This window comes from Zootoca vivipara, chromosome 4 (genome assembly GCF_965207765.1).
Source record: "Zootoca vivipara chromosome 4, rZooViv2.hap1.1, whole genome shotgun sequence".
NCBI classification, from domain to species: domain Eukaryota; kingdom Metazoa; phylum Chordata; class Lepidosauria; order Squamata; family Lacertidae; genus Zootoca; species Zootoca vivipara.
Window position 1 is genome coordinate 20251841 of NC_142587.1, and position 15234 is coordinate 20267074.

The 15234-nt window shown below is 44.0% G+C and overlaps 1 protein-coding gene across 17 annotated transcripts in view; it reads left to right on the top strand.

Moving 5' to 3' along the window:
* The window catches only part of FARP1 (FERM, ARH/RhoGEF and pleckstrin domain protein 1), a 175850-nt gene that overhangs the window by 89197 nt on the left and 71419 nt on the right, over positions 1–15234 (top strand). For all 17 annotated transcript variants that reach the window (XM_088667542.1, XM_088667532.1, XM_088667537.1 and 14 more), the window contains exon 3: positions 12486–12590. In XM_088667542.1, coding sequence (XP_088523668.1) covers positions 12486–12590 — 105 coding nt within the window. The remainder of the gene's footprint in view (positions 1–12485; positions 12591–15234) is intronic.

Sequence of the window (15234 nt, forward strand, 5' to 3'; positions counted from 1 at the left end):
TCAGATTGGAACTAGACCCATTTAGGGTGAGTAAGAAATGAATGAATGATAGTTTTAAAAAACCAATCAACTATACTTTCCTAGTATTTACAGAGGAATTTTTTTAATCGTCACTTTACACAGAAGTAGCATTACAGAGAAAGATCGAGGCATGCCTAATTTAGTGTTGGTTTCTAACCTGCAGGAGACTACCAGCTACTGAGGGGAAGACCTCTCCTCCTTCCAGAGCGGGAGCCGTTTTCCCACGCTTGCAGGGGAGGCGTGTTCGGCCCCCTGTATCAGTCCCGCCTCGCTGCTGTGTTAAGCCCCATAGCCAGCTAATAGGGCTCGCGGGGGGGGGGGGGAGAGTCTGGCTGCACTTAAGCAGCCGCAGCGGCGGGAATTCTTTACTCTGCTTCCCGCTTGCATCGGATCTCCCTCCCTCCCTTTTAGGCTTTGCTTTGCTTTGCTTTGACCTTGCTATGGACTTTGGTTGGTCGCCTTGGTTGCCCAAGGGATCTGGTAGGAGTTTTTTTTATCCATGTGGCTAATTGGTACTGGCCTCTTGGTTTTTTCGCCTACCTCATAGCAATTCATCACAACTTTTGGTATTGGCGGTTAGGCATTGTATTATTCAGTATGTGATGTATCTTGTGTTGTGTGTTGGAGGGCAGGTTGTGGCCATCACCTACCTCCTTTGGGTATCCCGTTAAAGGAATCCGGCGGTCGTGTATCCTGTCCGATGCTCTGGTGGGGGTTAGGGCCATGGCACGATCCCCGGTGACGTCGGGGGAAGCTTCCAGTTGTATTTGCATCAACAAGCTCCTCCCACTGTTTGTTAACCCTAAAGTGACTCCACCCCAGTCGGGGTGGAGTCATGTGCTGCGTTCTCATCCAATGCCTAAGCCAGTACCACTCACATGCTATAACCAATGAAGTTGTGGCCTTATTTTGCCCATCAACCTAAAATCACGTGTCCTTGTGTCCAGGGCCGTCTTAAGCCCATCCAGTGCCCTGGCGCTAAGGTCCCTCCAGCTCCCCCCTCCAGAGCCTCTCCAAGGGCCCGGGAGTGCCAAGCGGACCGCGGCAGCAGCAGGAGGCCACCTCCGAGGACTCTGCGCTGTGCCTCCTTCTCGTTTCCCCAGCGCTGGGTTCCGCTCAGTCAAGCTTCGCCACCAGCGCGCGCACCACGGGACCAGCAAGAGCTGCTTGGGTGCTGTGCGCGCGCTGGTGGCGAAGCTTGACTGAGCGGAACCCAGCGCTGGGGAAACGAGAAGGAGGCACAGCGCGGAGTCCTTGGAGGAGAGAGACGCGGCGCAGCCTCTCAGCTAGTGGAGCGCAGTCCTGGCCAGATCGCCGGAACCCTGCGCTCACTTGGCGCCCTTCCAGCGCCCTTCCAGATCCCTCCAGCGCCCGGCGCCGTGGTTCTCCGCGCCATTAGCCTCTATGGCTAGGACGGGCCTGCTTGTGTCTTATTTACTCTACGCGGGTGGCAGGTCATCGACTCACAAGTGGTAGAAGAGGAGTTGCTTTGCGGCTGTTCCCACCATTTCTCCTTTAAGAGGCATCATCTTCAGTGATGTAACTTTTCAGCTTACCTTCATGATAGATGAGAAATAGTAATTATGGATAGGAGGGATCAAGAAGAGCAACAGAGGATGGTTTCCATAGTATCCTAGCAACCACATGAGCACCTCTTAATATCTCCTTTCTGTCGTATCTGGTGTTGACTATTTCTCAGTGCTGAAAAGTTGAATCCATCCTTGGGCTGTGCACCAGATTTTGTGTGTGGGCTACTATTTGCTAGTTCCTCATAAGAGTATTTTGTGGTGTGTGTGCCCTATGCCATTTCTTCATGTGGATACATGGATTTCACTTTGCCAGAGATGTGCATATGTTTTATTACTTCCCTATAAATTATGCTGCATATTTCCTTGGGGGTTTGTTTCCTTAATATTTTTGCAATCTATGATTTAATTCTAAATAGACCGTTGGTACCTTAGAAAGCACTTCATTCTTTGCTTTCACTTCTTAACCAGCCTCTGTGCAAAGTTCATACAGTAAGGGATTGTGAATGATGCTTGTTGTGATCACCCCTGAACTATGGCAATCTTTTTCCTGCCAAAGCCTGAGCGTCTTTTTGAAGTGTTGGAAGAAATGTCTGGGCTGCCTTCCCAGCGATCATTAGTAATCCGTTAACTGGAAATAAGTTTTTTAGTGATTTTGGTTGTTCTTTAACTAAGTATTCTATCCAGTGGTTTTATATTACAAGCTGCATTGAGCCATGGAGACTGGGCTGCATTAACTAACTAAATAAATAATTTTGAACGCATGAAATGCAATGTATTGGAATTTTCAAATGTAGTAGCAAAGAGCAAAACACAACCACCAATTTAACTATGTTGCCTTTCATTTTTGTAGGACTTGAAATTGTGGTACCCTTGCACTGAGGCTGCTGTGGCAAGGAGTAATATTTGATATAAAGGAGGCTATTGAGATTGTTCATTCCATAGAATACCCTGTAATGCTGCCTTGACACTCTGTAAGCTGGAGGGAAGACGAAACAATTGGTAAAAGCTAGGAAAACGAGAAACTTCACAGATGTTCTTTAACATGCATTGGGTAGTCTGTATTGGCCCTATATTGTGGGGCAATCTTGAACTTTACAGAAAATACTTTCTGCTTGATAACTCGCAGCATTGCCAGTTACTTTTGTTTTCTGTTTATGTGGGGTTATATATACACACACACAAAATAAACCCCCGTTTTCAATTTCCAGAGAGGCAGCTATGTTAGTTTGTTGCCTCAATACTAGCAAAGAGTCTTGTGGGGCACCTTAATGACTTAAAACAATGTACACTGGCATAAATGTTGGTGGACCAAAGTCTGATAAATGGGGACTCTGGTCCATGAACACTTATGGAATTATAAATTTGTTAGCCTTTAAGGTACCACAAAACACACTGCTGTTTTTGTCTGGTTATCAAGTCTGTCTTGCAAAGCTTCAGTTTTATATAAGTAGGTGGATAACAGACTCCTCTGGTATTGACTTGACTATTTATATCTTGTGTGAAATGAGATGTTAGCAATCAGTTGCAAAACTATCTTGATATAACTGACAGAAGATTGTAGGCAAGATAGGAGTAAAGACATGATCCTTTATCTTGTAATCAGATCCTTTCTTGATGAAGAAGAATGGGGAAACATACACTGTTATTTAGTGACAGCTGGATAGATGTGATGCCAAATCTACAGTTAATTTACTTGTTCTGAACTTTGGTTTCCACTGTTGTCAATGCACTTTCATGTGAGGAATTCAAAGGGAATCCTAGGAATATTCTGTATAGATAATTACGAGCGCCCTCTGCTAAAATGCATAACTCTTAGCAGCGTATTTTTGCTCTTTTGATATTATTACCCATGGGTGTTCTTTCTACTTCCAAGCGCTCTTCATTTCAAACCATTAAAAGGTCCACAGTAGCAAAACAAAAGGAAATGGATGAAATATTTTAATCAATGGAATACTTGGGTAGCCTCACATTTTCTTCCTTTCCATTGTTCAGACTGTGAATGCAATTGCTATTTAGCCAAAGCAAACACTGGGGAGGTTTCAGCAGACTCTGGGGGAAAGTTTAGAGTAAAGGAGGATTCCCAAAACCAGTCTACTATGGACTGAGCAGGCTCAGTGGCCACAGACTGCTGACTGAATTCCGGCAAATGGAGGGGTGGGGGAATCCTGACAGCAGCATTCCACAGTGCAACATCTGGACGCAGTCAGCACTTCTCTCTTGTAAGAATGCCAAAGGCAACTCCCTCTCCATAACGCACTGGGATTTGTATCACGAGCTAGATCCTACTTCATCCAATACAACAAAGAGCAATTGCCAGGTCTGTGCAAGGGGCATAAGATAACCCTGTTCCTGACATAGTTTATAAGCTTTCAAGCTGTCTACATTTCTGTGTTAGGCTGGTGGACAGGTAGCTATTTTGAGGATTCTGTAGAGCTGCTGAAGAGGTTGAGATTGAGTACCTAGGCTCAGGGACCAGGAACTAAGCAACCATCCACAGGGGAACATTTTAACTTCCCTTTCGCAGCAGCAACCACTCCCCCACTCACCCATGTTCCCTAACAGCTGGAAAACCCTGCAGGAACGTACTCAACAAGACTGTTGACTTATCATTCATTATTATTTCATAGGCCCTAGGGTAGAGATGGAGAACAAATGTCCCCACAGCTGTTGTTAGACGCAGGGGTCAGCAAAATTTTTCAGCAGGGGGCCAGTCCACTGTCCCGCAGACCTTGTGGGGGTACGGACGGACTACATTTTGGAAAAAAATATATGAATGAATTTCTATGCCCCACAAATAACCCAGAGATGCCTTTTAAATAAAAGCTCACATTCTACTCATGTAAAAAACATCAGGCAGGCCCCACAAATAACCCAGAGATGCATTTTAAATAAAAGGGCACATTCTACTCATGTAAAAACACGCTGATTCCTGGACTGTCCGCGGGCCAGATTTAGAAGGCAATTGGGCCGGTTCCGGCCCCCGGGCCTTAGTTTGCCTACCCATGGACTACAGATTCCATCAGACCTGGCCACGGGATTCTTTCATTCACAGAAAAGACTAAAATTCAGTGTAAGTTCCCACTGTGGAAAGGAGGAAGTAGGCAACTTTTGCTGACACTCTCTTCCCTTTGTAGCCCCCCCCTCCTGCTACTTTCCACGCTGTTCCAGTGTCCCCCAGCCTCAAGAACAGAATTTCAGTAGATACAGGAGCTTGCAAGGTGAAGTGAAAGTTGTCTGTCCCACAGAGGGTCTCATGAGTGGGGACCCCCCCCCAGTATTTTATTATCAGACCTCAGTACTCAGTGTTGGGTTTATTCCCAAAATATGTGAAGCATCCACAACAGTGACCATAGGAGATATGGCCGCCGGGAGGTGTGTAGAGTGAAGAAACGCCATGGCGCATCTAGATCAACAAACACGTCTCTTCCATCGTGTCTCGAGACAAACTGATGCCAACAAGATGTGAAGCACTGGGGGGTGGGGTGGCAATCCTCCCTTCTGATTCCTTGGTTTTTAAATGGTAGTGTGTTGTGAAAACTATTTCGGCAACTCATACTTTCGGTATGAAATATCTTTCGTGCCTCAGTGTTTTAGTATGCATGGAAGGAACCTGCTAGGCCTTATAGGGGAAAGAGATTTCTCTGCTTTGAATTGTAGGAGCATTGGCAGCAGTAGTAGTTGTTAAGCCTGGCAAGCAATCAGCATCATGCCTCTTGTCTCTTTTTAGAGCCAAGGGCCAAACTAGGCAGCAATCATTTGCAAAGCTGCAGGAAAGCAGAAAGAAGCACAATTTGTACTGGAGATGTTTCCCTCTGCCCAGTTTTTTCCTCTTAAACTCCTCACCCCAGCTGGTTTTCTCTGAGGAAAGCCTCATCCACAATTCCAGCTGGGGGAAGGGGTTGTATAGGGTAAAGCATTAGGTGGAAAATGATAAAGGTTTCCCCTTCTTTTCTGGCACTCCTTCATTCCAAACTGTGTCCCCCTCACACTGCTTTGCAGCTGTCAAATGGCAAGCTGGGTTTCTAGACTTGGGACTGCCATTAAAACACACAGTTTAACCTTAGTAGCCTGCAAAGAAATCGATCAACTGCTTAATTCTCTGCCATCTGAAATTATTTGGATTATTGCACCTGTAAAGGTAAGGTAAAAGGTAAAGGGATCCCTGACCATTAGGTCCAGTCGTGACCGACTCTGGGGTTGCGTTCTCATCTTGCATTATTGGCTGAGGGAGCCGGCGTATAGCTTCCAGGTCATGTGGCCAGCATGACAAAGCCACTTCTGGCGAACCAGAGCAGCACACGGAAACGCCGTTTACCTTCCCGCTGTAGCGGTTCCTATTTATCTACTTGCATTTTGACGTGCTTTCAAACTGCTAGGTTGGCAGGAGCTGGGACCGAGCAATGGGAGCTCACCCCGTCACAGGGATTCGAACCGCTGACCTTCTGATCAGCAAGCCCTAGGCTCAGTGGTTTAACCCACAGTGCCACCTGTAGTACCACCCAATTTATTTGTTTTTAATTGCCAGTTGTGAGCCTCCATGAGGAAAACATATTTTAGCCAACCCTTCATTTTTCTTTTTAAAGCCAGATTCTAAGTTTGAGTTCTTGTTCAGAAGCCTGCAGTCTGTAAAAGGTCAATTCTCAAAGTTTTAATTCCAGGCATATGAAACTCATGTGTGTGGAGAAAGGTCAGAAATAATTTGATTAATTCGCAGTGTGTGTTCTGCTGTCAGATCCTTTTACCCATTAATTTCTTCTGAACGAAGAAAAGAGTTTGTAAAACAGGTAATATAATTTAACAATCATTTTAAAGGTAACAGCGTGAAACAAAAGCAGTTATTTTAATCACAAAGGAATGCAATTTTTGTGTGTGCACAGAGACATGTTTTTCTAAGGGAACACTGCTCTGTTTAATTAATATAAACAACTGAGGTTCCGGTTTCCGCCGGCAGGAATGGCGGACCTGTTTTCCATCCCTCTGACCTTCGTAAGGAATTTGGCGGTTGCTAGGGGAGTAAATGGCAACCCCCTACCCTCTCCGGGGGTTACGGAGAGGGGCCGCTGGCCCGCGATGCCCCCAGACCCACTCCGACTGTTTATGGAGTGGGGGGAGCTTGGGCTGAAAAGCACTTACGAGGGCCAGGACTCCCGGACGCTAATCTGCATGGCGGGGATTTCCATGGTTAAAGAAGATAATTAGGCTTAAATCTATGGACATACTTCAGAAGGAGGGGAAGAAGCGCTGTTTACTGCTGAGAAATTTATGCTGCTGAGGGAGAGGAGTCAAAGGCTGTATTTCATCTGGAAGAAGGATTGATGGGGACGGAGCGATAAGGGAAGTGAGTTTTTTTTATTTTTCTTCATATGAGTTACTTCGTACCTTCCCAGACGCGATGTCCTGGCTTGTTTGGAGTGAAAGAGAAGCAAAAGACTGTGTGAGTTGAACTTTATAAACTGTTGTTACTGAGCATATTTTTTAAAGATGTGGAGTTGCCGATGAGAAAAGCCCCCCCCCCCCCTAGTCGGACGGAAGGAGTGCCTAGACGCGTTCGGAGGATTTATGAGCTGTGACGCACTTTGAATTGGAGCAGCGACCTGAAGCTAAGTTCAGCTATAGGGCAAGGAGATCCATTAATTTACCAAGAGTTTATGGTTTGATGTTTGGGTCTTCTGCCTGGAAAAGCTGTAAATTTTATAAAGATCGTTAATCTACATGGCTATGAGAGAAAACGAAAGTGATTTGAGCTTTTTAAGATGGCGCTGCTTTGACGCAACAGGGAGCTCCAGACTAAGAAGATTTATGGGGAGGCTGGACTGATTAACCCACACAGGAGAAAGAACATCTGTGAAACCTTGTTTGATATTTATCTCAGCAGCTGGGAAACAATCGGTTGAAAGTGGAAAACATCTATGTGACTGTAAGGGGAAGATCTGGATTATTATGAACTTGGAGAGACGATTTGAACTTTAGAAAAAAGACGGCAGTGGACGGTTGCGAGGAATCCCCAATTTCTTGAAGCATGGGAACCAAAAAAAAAAAATTCTCTAGATGATTTGGCATAACATTCGGTTTGATTGATATATATATGTGTATAATTTGAAATAATGAATGTGATATAATTGGTTTTAATTGGAAAATTAATAAAAATATATTTAAAAAAAATAATTAATATAAACAACTGCATAGACCTGTCTGTATTAAAAGTTCATCCAGAGATGCCTGAAAGTTAGTAGTGAAGATGCCTGTTGAATTTCTGCTGGAAGAGTACTCTGTAGTTTGGGATCAGCAACACTAAGCAGCTCACTACTCCTTGAGGCCAAATTGGCTTCTGTAGCACAGGCTTCAACGAACAGTGCTTCTCCTGATTGCATTGGTTGAGTTGGGATATAATAGTGCAGCCAGTCTTTAAGGCAGGGGTCCTTGTTTTGTTTTTTCAGCAGGGGGCCGGTACACTGTCCCTCAGACCTTGTGGGGGCCTGACTATATTTTGAGGGGGGGGGAATGAGCGAGGGACGATGAGTGACATGTGAAAGGGCTCCAGAGAGGGGCTGCTTTAAATGGCGGCTGCTTGAGAGGGGCGCTCAGCCAACCGCAGCTCCTGTGTCTTGCGAGTGGCAGGGGCTGGCAGCAGCAGAGGGACGATGAGTGGTGCGCGATAGGGCTCTGGAGAGGGGCTGGCACCAACAAAGCCCAGCCCCCTTCCTCCTCTAGGCAGGGCAGGGAGAAGTCAGGAGGATGGAGGGAGGAGACGCCGACGCCGCCATGGTGGTATGAGGGAGAGGGAAAGAACATGCGTGCTGGCGATTCCCAGACTGTCCACGGACCAGATTTAGAAAGCAATTGGGCCTGATCTGACCCGTGGGCCTTAGTTTGCCAACCCATGCTTTGGTATCCTGGACCCAAATTGTTCAGGGCCTTTTATATTAATATAAAAACCTTGAGCCTGACCCAGTAGTATATGAGCAGCAAGTGCAGAGATTTCACATACCACCAGCTGTTTGAGCCCATCGGTAGTCTAGCTGCTGCATTCTGCACCAACTGGAGCCTCCAGGCTGGGCCTAAGTGCAGTCCCATGTAAAGCACATTGCAGTAATCCACCATCGAGATTACCGATGCATACGCTTGCTGATTCAAATAAGGAGTGACAGGTGAAGCTGATTAAAAGCACACAAACTCATACAAGATTTCTAAATATCTGGGTAAAAAGGTAAAGGGACCCCTGACCGTTAGGGGACGACTCTGGGGTTGCGGTGCTCATCTCGCCTTATTGGCCAAGGGAGCCAGCATACAGCTTCCAGGTCATGTGGACAGCATGACTAAGCCGCTTCTGGCGAACCAGAGCAGCGCACGGAAACGCCGTTTACCTTTCTGCACTTTGACGTGCTTTCGAACTGCTAGGTTGGCAGGAGCAGGGGCCGAGCAACGGGAGCTCACCCCGTCGCAGGGATTCATACCGCCGACCTTCTGATCGGCAAGCCCTAGGCTCTGTGGTTTAACCCACAGTGCCACCCGCGTCCCACCCAATATCTGGGTAGGCTTGGTTAAATAAGAATGTCTTCAGCAGGTGTCAAAACGAAACAGTAAAAGGTGGCTGCCTGATATCAACAGACAGGGACATCACATCATGGTTCTTATTTGTTTACTGGATGTTAACATGGGAGGGGAGAGAGAAGAGCAGGAGTCACATGGTGGCAGCCGCTTTCAGTGGCTGTCAAGTTATCTGCACAGTGTCTATCTGTAGCTATAGAACTAAACTGTAAATACCCTTCTACTTCCATTGATAATTTGATTAGTGTTATGTATTGATTAATTCAGTAAAGGGTAGTTTGATAATAAAATTGAATAAAGGAAAAACTCAGGTATTAGAGGGGGGGGGGGAAAGGTTAACACCAAAACCTGCAGAGATTATTTATGAGCATGCTGTCAAGTCACAAACTGTCTATAAAATGAATGCATGGTGGTAAAACTGGACCTTTTCTCCCTTTCAACTTTGGAGGCACATCTTAGGGGCAGGAGTGAGGAGGGGTGGAGTTTGCCAATACCTCATTACACAGTGTTTGCTGCATAGCTAAACTAATCTGAATGGTACTATTATGCTGCTCTGCAGAAATTGTGGACTATGAAATTCAATCTGAAGTACTTTTAATGAGCATTCTGAACCTCGTTTCAACCCCTGCAAAGAAACAAGGGACTCAGTGTGCTTTTGAATAGGTTGGAGGCTTGGGATGGGGGTGGGGAGATGCACTTCATTCAGTACTTGCAAAAACCTATAAGGGGATGGGGAGGAAATAATGCCAGTTCTTTGTTTAACTTTATAACCATCTAACAGGTTAGGCATCCTGCCTCAGGTGCCAATTTTGGGGGTACCATTAACGACAAAAAATTGTCAGTAGTTTAACTTATAATGCTACCTTTACTTCTACAAGGGTGCATCAAAATGACCTCTGCCAAGCTTTGTCCTTTACTTCCTTGTAATGTATAAGCCATTAGTGATAACAAACTCCCCTTCTACACACACACACACACACACACAGAGAGAGAGAGAGAGAGAGAGAGAGAGAGAGAGAGAGAGAGAGAGAGATTGCTTTGTAAGTAGCTCAGGTGTTCTAAGTATAGCGGTACCTCGGGTTGCAGACCCAATCCATTCCGGGGTGCCATTCGCACCCCGAAAGTTTCGCAACCCGAGTGGCGATAGAGCGCTTCTGCGCATGCGCACGCGGCGGAACCCGGAAGTGTGTTGGGAGCACCATTAATGAACCTTTACCATTGCTAGCGTCTAAACAGTATGAAGCAGAGAAAGAACCAAACTAGGGCAGGGGAGAATTGCAATAATCAAACGATGAGAAAATAAAGAACTTGTGATGTTTAAAAAGTAGGTATGGAAAGTCTGAAGAAAAGAAGAAAAAGAGAGGTGTTGAAGACGACTCTTGAGGTTCTGTGCCTGGGGTAAAGAAAGAAAAGAACACATTCTTCCACAGTGAGAGAAAAGGAAGACACAGTGAGGAAAAAGGCACAGCAATTAATGAGATAATGTTGAAAGAATAAGTAATGAAATATTTGGAGGCAATCAATGTTAATGCCTGCATCCCATTTGTTATTAAATAATAATAAATTTTATCTCCATTTAGAAAATGTCTGACTGGGCTACTTAAAAACCCTATGAAACCTCTATTTTGTTATTGGAGTGCAAGGAATTCAGTAGCCTATGAGAAACTTTGTTTAATCATAATCCAAAATCACTTGGGGTGGATTAAAAACTGTATGTTGATAGCAGTGTCTAACTGGGCTGATGAAGAATCTGTTTAAATTAGAAGGATCGATTTGCTCAAAAAAGCAGTGGATTAAAAAAAAAAAAGCTTCCAGGACATGGGTTCTGTAAACATTGCTGAACATTTTTCTCCTTCAACCACTTCCTTATTGAAAGGTCATCTCAAAGAATGAGGTACACACAGTTCTTGACCATAGAAGAAGATCATCTGTTTATTGATTGAGAACTTCTTTAGGGTCAAGCAAATGTTAAAGCTATTGGAGACCCTGAGCTTTTTCTAATGAAAGAATAATAAATATCCTTGTTCCAAGCTTGGCAGGGTGGGGGGGAGAGACTGAGACTGAGCAGAGTGGAAGTGACTAGCAGACATGAAGAATGCTGAACACATAACTTAGGCAGTAACACTAAACACACGTAGGAAAAAACTAAGCCCAGCTGAGCACAGTGGGACTTTCTTCTGAGTGAACATGCATAGGATTTTACTGTGAACTCCCCTCACTTGAATGGAATATATATCTGAAGCCAGAAACGTCAGTGGTTTCTCGAGCCTGAAACGGCTGGTGACCCTGAGGAGAGGCTCTGTGGGTTGGGGATGGGGTGCGTCACAGAGAGTTACGGGTGAGTCAGACCCCGGGGTAGTCACCCAGCACTTCTCTGCCCACCCACTTCACCCCAGCTCCTGTTTCTCTCTTCACCTCCCATCTCCGTACCCCTCCTCAGCACTGCCAGGGCATACCCCAGCCCCTCCTCTCAGGAGAAGTCAGGTGCTCAGTCCAGTTCAGAGGTACTGCTGTCACCTTAGTTGCCTAGGTCACAGAGACGCCAGCACAGGGACGAACAGACAACTCAGGTCCAGCCTGAGTTACCATTTGCTTGCCTGTTTCTGCACAGAAGATGAGCTTTGCCAGGAACTGGGTGTGGTGGTGGGTCTTGTTTTTTCATTATTTTTAAGGCTGCATGCATAATCAGATCAAAAATGATTCCTAAATCCCTTGGAAGATAACACCTGGTTTTTGCAAACCAGGTTTGTGGAAGCCTATTTGCATTTATTCTTTCCCACAATGTAGTAGTTACTCTACTGTTTTTACTGTTTTGCATAATTTATTCTGATGCTGCTGCTCGAGGGATGGCAGAACAGGAAGCTGAAGCTTCCATTTCGGTCCCGTGTGTGTATCTTATTCAGCTCGACTGGTGTGGCTTCTGAAACTATTAAGATACGGATTTGTAAAGAAAAATGGCGGTGTGGTTCTTTGGGAATGGTTACAAGCTGAACTTTGTGAAGGGCCATACAAATCTATTAACAGTAATCATCTACCTTGCTTAATTCTGTAATGTACCTTACATTTCTGTAAGTGCAGAAATGAATATTGAGCACAGAGTGGCTTGTTATAAAGAGGTTGCACACATAACGAGCGTTCTGGGCCAGTTCTTGCCCATCTCAGTTTCAACAATCCTTGCAACAATACAGATGAGAAAAAGATCCACAACTGAGGCAGTTCTCCCAACACTTTGGCATCCAAATAGAAATAGCTACTGCTTTTCCTTCATTTGAACCCCTAACTATAAATTAATTGCGTTTTGTGCTCACCAAGGAAACTGGATTTATAACTTATTTTTCTTTTCATGTGGATGTACAGCGTGTAACCTTTCGTTGTTTTTAATTACAGCAAAGAGCACCAGGGAAGGTTTTGCTGGATGCAGTCTGCACTCACCTGAACCTTGTTGAAGGTGACTATTTTGGCCTTGAGTATCTGGATCATAAAAAGATCATGGTATGTGAAGAAGCATTTTTATATGCATATTTTGTCAGTACAAAAACAATAACAGAGATGCAACAAAATAATAAAGAAAGTAAAAGCAGACACACTGCACAGCCTTTTTAATGGTTAGAAAAATAACCTGGTGCTTAAACATATTGTGAAATTAGCACCAACTTTACCTCTTTAGGGAAGGTATTCCAGAGTTGGGGTACCTCTGCAGAAAAGCCCCTCTCCTTAGTGCTAACTTCCACATGTTTCAGAACTACATGTGAACATGTGATTTGTGTATAGGGAATAATAAGCTCAATTTAATATATATTTTTAAAAGCTGGTGTCTTTATACCTAGGTGATGAATGCTGAATAGTCTTCATATAATTTGCAATGTCTTTGTTCAAACTGTGTTCCAGTAAATGGCACTTGTTTTGCCCATTCATTGGTTTAGCTCTGCTAGCAGAGTATTGCTAGAAAAATTGGACCACCTATTGTAGCTTGGCAACAGCTTCCTATACTACCCTTTTGACTGGGATAAAAATCACATATTGCTGGCAAGGAGATTCTGACCTGAGTTGCTTGTTACCCATTTCCAGTTGTAATCTCTGTGCGAAAAATAACAAGGCACAGTTACCTCCTCCTCTGCAGGATGCCCAGTCATTTGTAGCTTAGTTACTCATTTTCTTCAGGAAATTGGCAGTGCACAACATTCTTCACTGTGCCAAATGTGAAGCTAAAAAAACAAGATGTAGAGTTAATGGAATGCCTTCAAACATTAAGATGTTGCTAACAAATAAATGACCAGAGCTTTAAAGGTTTTTATTGTCTAACAAAAATATGGTTTTAAAAAAGCTTGCTTTTCAAATTGCATCTCAGGGGAATTATTTATACATTTTCATATGCTTAAGAAGAGAACCTTGAAATGAAAAATGCCTTTGTTAAATTGCTATTTTAGCTCTTTAATAATATAAAAATTGGGGGGGGGCCTTGAATAATTTAAATATTTCTCAGGTTTTGGGGTTTTCTTCAAATGTGGCTCCTGGGGCTATGCTTCTGTTACAAGGACACTGGAAATGAGTTTTGCCTTTGCATAATTTAAAGCTGCTCAAGGTCACACAGAACAAATATGCGTACAGGTAACTCGCAGCTTATGCACATTTAACTTATGCGCATTCAGCTTTATATACTTCACGAAGTTTAATAAAACAAAAGGGAAAGGGGACAGGTGTTTTAGAAAAAAATACTTTGGCAATTCCACCTACCATGTGTTTTTACTGTATGCGATTTTGGCTTTAGGTACTATCCCCGGAGAGTCACCTGTATTCCTTTCTAAAGCCTTTTTTTTTTAATACAGTGGTACCTCTACTTACGAATGTTTCTACTTACAAATGGAGCTCCGTCTTCCATCTTGGATGCAGTTTAGATAGGATTTTTTCTACTTACGAATTTTTAGATAGGGTTGCTTCGACTTGCGAATTTTTTCTCCCAATGCATTCCTATGGGATTCGACTTACAAATTTTTTCGACTTACAAATGTGCGTTCGGAACACATTAAATTCGTAAGTAGAGGTACCACTGTACCTAGTTCGTTTCCATGAGAAAGGTGAATTTTCTTTTTGTAAGAAACATATTTTATATATTTATTTTTAAATAAATGGATGCTCATTTAATGCTATTTATCTGGGAGAAATCTACTGTGACTTACTTCTGAGTAGACATGTATTGGATTGTGATATAAAAGTTGCATCTAAGCACAACCAAGCATAGTACAGTGGTGCCTCGCAAGACAAATTTAATTCGTTCCACGAGTCAATTCGTTTTGCGAAAAATTCGTCTTGCGAATCGCGGTTTCCCATAGGAATGCATTGAAATTTCTTTTTTTGCCCATAGGAACGCATTAATTAAATTTCAATGCATTCCTATGGGAAACCGCGATTCGCAAGACGAATTTTTCGCAAAACGAATTTGTCTTGCGAGTCACCATCAGAAAAATTCGTCTTGCAGGGCATTCGTCTTGTGAGGTACCACTGTATATTCTATTAATATTAATATGACATGTTACTGATATCACAGTCCTGTGCACATCTGCTCAGAAGATAGTCCCAATGAATTCAGTTGGGTTTACTCCCTGGTAACTGTGCATAGTATTAAAGACTGAACCTGTTATCTCTGTCTTGTAAAGATGGTCAGCTTTGCCTGTATCTTAACTTCGCCAAAGGTCCCATGCTTTCGCCAAAGGTCCCATCTGGGAAGCCCAGAAGCAGTAGCCCTCTCTGATAGTCAGCCCCCAAGACTGGTGTTCAGAGGCATACTTCCATAGCTATCATGACTAATAGTCATATTTCCCCATGAGTATTTTAATGACACAGCTCTCTACTTGCCTCCTGCAACAGGGAAGGCTAGAACCAGCTTGTGTAAGCAATGCACCTAATTGACTGGCCAACCAGCAAGCCACCTAGCCCAGGTCACAATGGAGGGATGAGACCATTTAGCTTTTCTCTTTGGTCACTACTCTGGGTGTCTAACACTCCCATGATCCCCACCCTTTGTGTGTGCTTTCTATATTCCCAAATTACCTAAGAAGCATGGAATAGAGCTACAGGAGAGTAACAGCTGTACCACCCTCACAGCATCAAGCAACTTAACAGCCTTGCCCCATTTTTA